Raw genomic sequence first — 8,257 nt, forward strand, 5'->3', positions numbered from 1 at the left:
GGGGACTTTATTGCTTTGCTCCCGTTGCTGCTCTGTTGCACACCCTTAGCATTTTACCCTGGTGTGGTGGGGTCAGATGGGGCACAATTCCCGAATTCAGTGCATTTTCCAAGCAGACTGATTTACATCCAAGTTTCTGTAAGGGAGGCTTGAAACTGCTGGTTTACCCTATCGGTTTCACAAAATAGAATTGTTTCAGCTTCTTCTGCAAATTTGCTGCACAATTTGGTTATTGTACCCAAAATGAACACAAAGAATCCGATGGCAACCTTTGGCCATAGTGAAGAAGTGCTTTTATATTTGTGTTTTGCACAAAAAGTTGAGATTCCTTGTAGCACCCCCTACCAAGGTGTGCTAAAACCTAGGTAATTGAACTGGCATTCTGGAAAAAGAAATTCTGCAAGCGAGCCGATTGCAGTGTTTGCAAATAGAACAAGCAGAAGCAACATTCCCCTTAAGTTTGCAATACCACACAGTACAAATATTAAACAACTTTTCCCAAAAATGTACAGTTAGAAACCAATTTACTTGAAGTGATCCCTGAAATTCTAAATTAATGCTAGTATATACAATTTAAAGCAGTTAAAGCACAAACACAAACAATAGAGAGGAAATTCTAGGCTCCTTTATCAGGGATGTTAAGAATTAGGTTAGAACTCTGATTTTTCCACAGTCAAATAAAAATCCTAGTAGAGAGTCGATCTCTTATCTATGTAGAGAATTTCAAAAATAACTGCATTCATTTATTTGTAATAAGACGATGCCAAGCAGCCATGTAAACACGGGGCGGGGGCACTGTGTTTATTTGTGTCTTGGGAAGGACTCTCATCAGGGAGACTGCGGCAGTGTCTCCAGATGTGGCATTTTCCCAACATCAGAGAAAAGCCCAGATTTGTAGCCCCACCCACTTTTTGAAGCTCACAGAGCACAAAATTCCACAAACTCAAAATCTTTCAGGAGAGTGATGTATGCAGAGCTTTGGATTTCTCTCAGTAGCAGAGACAAAAACTTTTTCAAAAGGTAGAACTAGAACCCCACTCAGTAGTGGTAAAGCAGGACCATTGCCAGAGTCAGGTAGAGAGAAAGAAAAGAAAAGGGGTGGAGGTGGGGGTGGTGCACAAACACTTAAGGGCAGAGTTCATTCAGCATGTGCAATTTCTTGTAAAATTTATAAATCTATAAATACAGTAAAGCACTCCTATAGGTGTTAAAACACAATTTTAAAAAGTTTTATTAGGACATGATTCATAGATCATACAATCCATTAGTTCAATCGTATCGAGAAGAGTTTTACAATCACTAGCACAGTCAATCTTGGAACATTTTCTTCTTTCTTGCATTCATTATTAGCTCATCCCCCTCCCCTGCCATACCTTCGAGAAACCATTAATCCATTTACTCTCTCTATAGAGTCACCCATCTTCGACTCCCTATAATGAAAAACATACACAAAGGGGCAGAAAAGCTAATAGCACTAACGAAATAGAGGAAAACCTCAATCAAAAAGAAAGCACAAAATGTTAAAAACGAGAACTTTAAAATGGGTCAAAAGGGAAATCAAGTGATGAAGTGTTAAATTTTAACCTAATTGCATTGGCCGTAATCCACTTTGCAGTGCGCTCTGCCTGGTAGGAAGGCCATTCATATCCCTGGTCTGTGTTCAGAGGAGATTCACCGGAGACTCGGTCCATGTCAAACATGATCTTGAGACCAGTGCAGAAGCTGCATCTCAGAATCTAATTTCAGTTTTAGCCAAACTGCTGTCTTTTCAAGAGTCCTTTAAGAGATTACGAATGACATCCTTACCTGCACCTGGAGATAGTGATTGCTAACAAACACACAGAAAGGGTTAATCATTCTCAAGTGAAAACTCACACAGCAAGACTTAGAGAGTCACACCTAAACACAGGGCTCAACTTCCAAGATCACTTACCTCTGGGAGTCCCTTAGTGATCCATGGAAAATGGCTGAGTAGATGAACCCCTTTGGTACCACCTATTCAGTCCTTGAACCCCAAGACAGCCTTGGATTCCACTAAAATTGTGAGTTTGTTCTATGGGATTAAAAAATAAATGACCCCAGATTCAAATATACTCAATAGAAGGCTTCTTATTAAGCTTTAAACAGAGCATAGAAGGCTTCTTATTAAGCTTTAAACAGAACAAAGACAAAGAAGACAGGCATTCATGTGAGGGAAACCATCAGCGTGAAGCGGAAACAGAGCCCTCCGTACACTTCATATTCGTGAAATTACACCTGATTGGCTTATTTCACTCAGCGTATTAACAAAGGTCGCCTGTGTTGTAGTATCTCTCAGGACCTCATTTCTCTTTATGGCCACGCACTCTTCTGCTGTGTGTACACACAGTGTATACACCACATTTTGGAAAGCCAGTTGTCAGTGGACATCTCAATTGCTCCCACCTGGTCGCCATGGGGAATGATGCTGCAGGGCCGATTTCCATACGTGTCTCCATTGCAGGGAATTGCGAGTGTGAAGGTGCTTTTGATTCCAGGCAGCTTATGTCTACTGGACACCACCTGACCTTGCCTGGCCCTTCCCTCACGGGTTTACACATGTGCTGGAGCCTCCCTACTTTCTCTGTACTCTCGGAGTCTACCCTCCGCGGTCGGAATCTAGCCGGCCGAGTCAGTTCTCCTGTTTCTCCTTTCTGGTGGGGATGGAACAGTTCAGCCAGGCCCACATCTTGCCAGAGTTCTACTTTCAGCCCAGAAGCAGAAGCCTGCCAGATGTCTAGGCCACGGACAGCTCTGTGGGGTGCTTCCCTGTCTGCGCTGCTTGTGCTCTGCCTCCTTGCCTCCATCTGCCCGAGGCACCAGGAGCTTCCCCCCTCAAGACCCCAGCTTCAGTTCCTTCTCTCCTGTGGCCTCCATCACAGATTTCCATCGCTGTGGCTGCCAGGTGATTTCACCTAGGCACAGCGAGTATCTAATTGTTCCACCTCTTGTGAGTTATTCCTTGTATTCCAAAGGCCCCTTCGTTTCCATGGTCACATATTTAAATTCTCTCCTCTAGTTCCTGGCAGTAGCCATGAGTGAAGTACAGATTAGATCATGCACACAGCCAGTGTTGCTTTTCATTCTCCAGGGCCGGCTGGGCCAGGCTGCTCTACAAGGCAGACGCAGCCTGAGCCTCCTCTGTGGTACCTCTGTTCCTGCCCAGGAGAAGATTGGAGCAGCTCACTGCAAGAGATAGCTGAGGTCGACTTGTTATACCTGATCTCCAGAGTGCTGGGTGAAGTTAACATAGGTTGGTGAGCGGAGCACCATTCTCTAAAGGCCAGTCTCTGGAATCAGCATGTGCCCTGCACCAGATAGGATGGCAGACAGCAAACCCAGATGAAAACTACTATCCATAAACCACATGACATCCTATGATCATGTACAGAAAGCTCAGAAGAGTGGCTCTCCCTGTGGGGAGTGCCTGGATACAGAGGTACTTGCACAGGCCCAAATGCTAAGAGGAGAGGGTACCTTGTCCATCCAGGAACGAGGTCATAGGCTACCAGATGTCACATCTTGGAGGGGATGGTTCTGAACTGAGATCTGAAGGAGAAATGTGACTGAGGAAGAAATGGGATTGGGGAAGAGGGTGTTGTGGGTGACAAAGGTCTTCCAGGAAGAGCGCATCATCTGTCGCTGTAAAGCTGCCCTCAGTTTATTCCTGAACGCAAAGGCAGGGCCCGGCCCGTCTGCGTGAACAAGATGCCAGCAACCTGGTGGTGGTTTGGAAAGAAAGAACCAGGGAGGGTGCTAAGGAAGGAGACTTGGAGGTCGCTAGGAGCCTGCCCCTGGAGGCTCTTTCATCCTTCAGAGGGAGGCCAGCTTATAGGCCCGTGGATGTGTGTGAGGCTTGGGGTCGGCAGCTGGGAGTGTAGCATAGAGAGGCAGCGTCAATGATCAGGCTCTGGACCGCTCTAGCCCAGTGCTGCCTTGCCAGCAAGGGAGGCTTTTCTCGCTGACTGGGGACCAGAACTCACCTGGCACTCACCTGGAGGACAGGTACTTCCTGCCCTGACAAAACTGGCCTAGCCTACCTTAGCTCAGCAGGTGGGAATGAGAGTTTTCCTCAGAAACTGTTGCCTGTCAACTGCTCTCAAAGCAGGGGCGGGAGCTGCCAGTGATAATTCCAGGCTCTGAGTCAGTCCGTCAGGGAATTGTGGTTCTCTTTCTAGTTTTCCCAACAAGGAGCTGCAGACTTACTTCTCCCTCTCTCTTTCTCTCTCTGCCACCTCATTTTCTTTTCAGTGCTCTGGTTTGGGGTTGGTGACCACTGAGCTTTAGGCCCCATACCATCCCCTGATCCTGTGGACCCTCCCTCTCTGCTGTAGCCACCTTCTGGGACTTTGGGTCCACGCTGTCATTCTCTGTCACCCCCCCGCAGAATGTGTGCTCCACAAGGACCGCTCTGCACCATGCATGTCGCTCTTGCTTGGCCCCCTAACCCCGTGACCCCATCGTGTCTGAGCTTTCCAGGACCCCGAGACGTACGAGTTGAATACTGGATTAGTCTGGTGGGTTAGGCATCGTGGTCCTAGGTGTGCTGACTGGCTATTCTCCTTGGTGCTCAAATCTGTCTGTCTTTCCATCTTTCAGGAATCCAGCAGCCAGGGCCACCGTATTACACTGACCCCGGAGGACCAGGCATGAACCCCGTCGGGAATCCCATGGCGATGGCTTTCCAGGTCCAACCCAATTCTCCCCAGGGCAGCACAGCCTACCCCCCGCCCCCGTCCTATTGCAACACCCCCCCACCCCCCTACGAACAGGTGGTGAAGGCCAAGTAAGTGGGGGTCGACGACACCTGCAGGTGTGAAGGAAGGAAGCAACACGGCCCCACTGCAAGTAGACAGGAGGGCTCACCTAGTCTTCGCTGTCCCTGTCAGAATTCCCACAAGGAGTGGCCCGACGTGCCACTAAGGACAAATTCCTTTTTGATCTCTTCAAAGCAAGCACAGCTCCCTTTCAAGTTTTCCACGGAGGACCAGTGTTTGAATTCACTCCGTGTCTCCTCTCTCGTGTCTGTTCTACTGTCATCTGTGCTCTCTGCCAGGGTGGTGACAGCCCCAAGGTTGCAGGTCTTAGCGTGGCAAACCCAGATCTTCAAAAGAGAGGCTGGGAGGAGGAGGGTCAGGGGGAGCCCAGCTGACTGCGGCGCCCTGGCCTGGGCCAGCCTCCCTCCAGAGGATTGAAAGCCTGGCCCTCCAGTGAAGCGGACCAGCAGCTTGTGCAGAGGGACTTGCAGACACTGACTCTGAGCCATGCCACTTTTTTAGGACATTCTGAGGGAGAGGCGCAGCAGAGAGGATGCCATTCAGCTCCTCTGTGTACCCAGAGCCACCTCAGTGGCTCCTGTTGAAGCTGGGCCTCCCCTCGCACCACAGCTGGGAAGAGCAGATGTTCCCGGCTTCCAGCTCTGGGAAGTGAAATGGCTGTCTACAGGTTCCTGAGAACCACTGCAGAGTGTGACTTACATGCACAGGAAATCACGCTCCCTGCCCAAACAGGCATGCGGCATTGATGAGCATTTGGTCTGACTCTGGAGACAAGACTTGCCGCGTTCAGAAGCCTTTGAGGAAGCTCTTGTATGGTCGGAGGAGGAGGTGTCTTCCTGGGCTGCTCAGCTACTGGCCACCCTCAGAGCATAGCTGCTCCCCTCCAGGGCATATTTAGCAGAGACATGAACAGACTTCAGTGTGGGGAGCAGGAGAGGTGCTCTGTGGGAGCCGGGACAGTTGAGCATTCTCAGCCTGGGCCAATGGGAACCCACAAAACGATCTAGTCCGTTCCCACTCACAGTGACCCTAGAGAGGGTTTCTGAGGCTGTGAATCTTCACCGGAGTAGACAGCCTCATCTCTCTCTGGTGCGTTTGAACCACTGACTTTGTGGTTAGCAGACCAGTGCCTGATCCAGAGCACTCCCAGGCCTCCTTTGGGGCAGTGGTGGCAGCAGCTAATCTCAACCATGTGTGGGGGGCCCTGGGGACCAGGAACAAGCTAATAACGCAGACATCTGGGGGTGCAGAGAGAATTCTTCAGAAACCATTGAAGTCATTGTTCCTGAGCATGTAATGGAATTAGAATACAGGTGAGGTGCTTGGCCATGCAAATCCCTGGCAAAGAAGCCTGTCTCACCTGGAATCGCTGGCAGTGAGCGTGGTGGCCGTTCTGTCTTGGCGTAGTGAGTTGTGTTGATAGTGTACGTCCACCCATATGTAGGCTTGATGTGTCATGTAGTTTGAGGGCAAAGCTGTGTAGCCAGGCTCCCTGAAGGCCAGAGTGTGGTTCGTGTAGTGTAGTGGGAGGGGAGGGGTGGTACTTCCTTGAGAAATGATCCAATTGGAGCCTCTTGAAGAGCTGTTACTCACTGAATTTGACCTTCAGCAGTCTACTGCAGGACGCTGGGTTCTCATTGCCCCGGACCGGATGGTGTCCATGCTCCCCTGGGCTATTTGTATGGGGTAACATCCCAATTGCCTTTGAGTCAGGGCGACCCCGTGGGTGTCAGAGTAGAACTGTGCCCTACACCATTTTCAGTGGCACAGATTCAGAAGCTGATGGCCAGGCCTTTCTGCCAAGGTGCCTCTGGGTGGACTTGAACCGCCCATCTTTCAGTCAGCAGCTGAGCACGTCGACCTTGTGGACCACCAGGGACTTCTGGTGAGAGGAGAGGATTGAGGGCTTGGGATGGGGCAGAAGCCACTGCTGTCAGACTTTCCCGACGATCCAGTCTCGGAGTCACCTGGAGAATTGCATGGGAGACGCTTGGGGCGGGGGGTGGGGGCAGGGAGGACACCCCTTGGGCATGACGTTTGTGAACACAGATACCGCCAGTGTCTTTGACCACTTTTATGCGACCTCTGACCTCTTGTCACTGATGGCAGTACTTCCTTATGCTTGGCGCCTTGCTTTAAGTGAGAAAACAAAGCACAACGTCTTGCTGTTTACCACCAAGGAACAACTCCATGGGCCCCCAAATTCACCTTCCTTCAGGCCGTTTATTTTGTATTTTTAACTTCACCTCCTCAGCCCTCCTTTTTAAATCAAGAAGCACAGGAAGCGCCCCCTCTGAGGCACGGATGCAGGGTCTGGCAGGGCAGGCACCCCCAAGCCTCTGGCTGAATTGTGTTCTTTGTTTTGAAAGCACTCACACACAGAGACCGCATGCCGGGCAGTGCTGGACATTGTATACTCCCGTGTTTGTGTGAGGGACATGTTGTGCTCCCGTGGACACTGGTACCGTGTACTGAAACCCCACCTCTGGTGACATTCCCTGGCCATTCTTGTTTGTGTGTGTTCCCCGTGGGCTGTCCCCACCTCGTAGCGGCCCGTGGTCAGGAGGAAACTTGAAGTTGATCTGTGCATGCTCTTCCTCTGCAACCCTTGGCTCATTTCCTTATTTGTCATTCTTTTGATAGGGTACTCTTTCCTATGTATGCAAAATAAAAACACATTTGGGCGTGTGCTTTGATTGTTTTGTTGGGGAGTGGGACGGAGGAGAGGGGTGACACAGGAGGACTCACAGTGCATCCGGTCCCATGAGGGTGGGGAGGAGCGGGCTAAGTGTTTGGTCCAATCTCAGGGAAGCTGGAATGCTGGAAATGAGATAGCATCGAAGAACTTAGAGTACTTCCTGTTCTCATTGTGAAAAACGAAGCGAAGGTAAAAGCAGCAACGACGAAGGCCAACAGAAGGACAGTAGCAAACTCACAGATGATGCATGCCGGCTTTAGGTAACCCAGGCCTCCATCTGTTTTCTGGTGTGTAGGTGAACCTTGCATGTACAGCCCAGCTCCGCTAGGTCAGAAATGATGTTTCTATCATAGACAGAAGTGCAGGGCAGAGCTGCTTCAGTTACACTGCATTTTAAATAAGTTAACTCAATGAGATGAAGTTTGTAAGGAAGCATTTTATACTTCGCCTTCTTAAAACCCTAGTTCAAGGGAATGGTCCCTGCCATCCTACTGTGGACGCAGGCTTGAGGACATCGTTCTACCTATCCTGGAAGGTGGCCTAGCACACACTGCCCTGTTCAGCCATTTTGAGAAACGTCTCCATGCTGTCTAACCTGGCACTCCCAATATCTCCCCCAAAAAACCCACAAAAACAGTTTGCTGTCAGATTGGCTCCAGCTCAACCACAGAGGCCCTGTTGGTATGAGCAGAACTGTGTACCGTGGGGCGTCCATGGTGGATTTTGAAGAAACAGGTCACCAGGCCTTTCTCCCGAGGCCCCT

At 49.9% G+C, this 8,257-nt stretch overlaps 1 protein-coding gene across 1 annotated transcript in view; it reads left to right on the top strand.

Annotated features, from left to right (window-relative positions):
• The window catches only part of VOPP1 (VOPP1 WW domain binding protein), a 143,478-nt gene extending 135,994 nt beyond the window's left edge, over positions 1-7,484 (top strand). Inside the window, exon 5 of the mRNA XM_013005998.2 lies at positions 4,618-7,484. Within this exon, the coding sequence (XP_012861452.1) occupies positions 4,618-4,808 (191 nt within the window). The 3' untranslated portion in view covers positions 4,809-7,484. The remainder of the gene's footprint in view (positions 1-4,617) is intronic.
• Positions 7,485-8,257: the final 773 nt, after the last annotated feature.

This window comes from Echinops telfairi, unplaced genomic scaffold, assembly GCF_000313985.2.
Source record: "Echinops telfairi isolate 266 unplaced genomic scaffold, ASM31398v2 ScPeMD7_7;HRSCAF=31, whole genome shotgun sequence".
Lineage (NCBI taxonomy): Eukaryota > Metazoa > Chordata > Mammalia > Afrosoricida > Tenrecidae > Echinops > Echinops telfairi.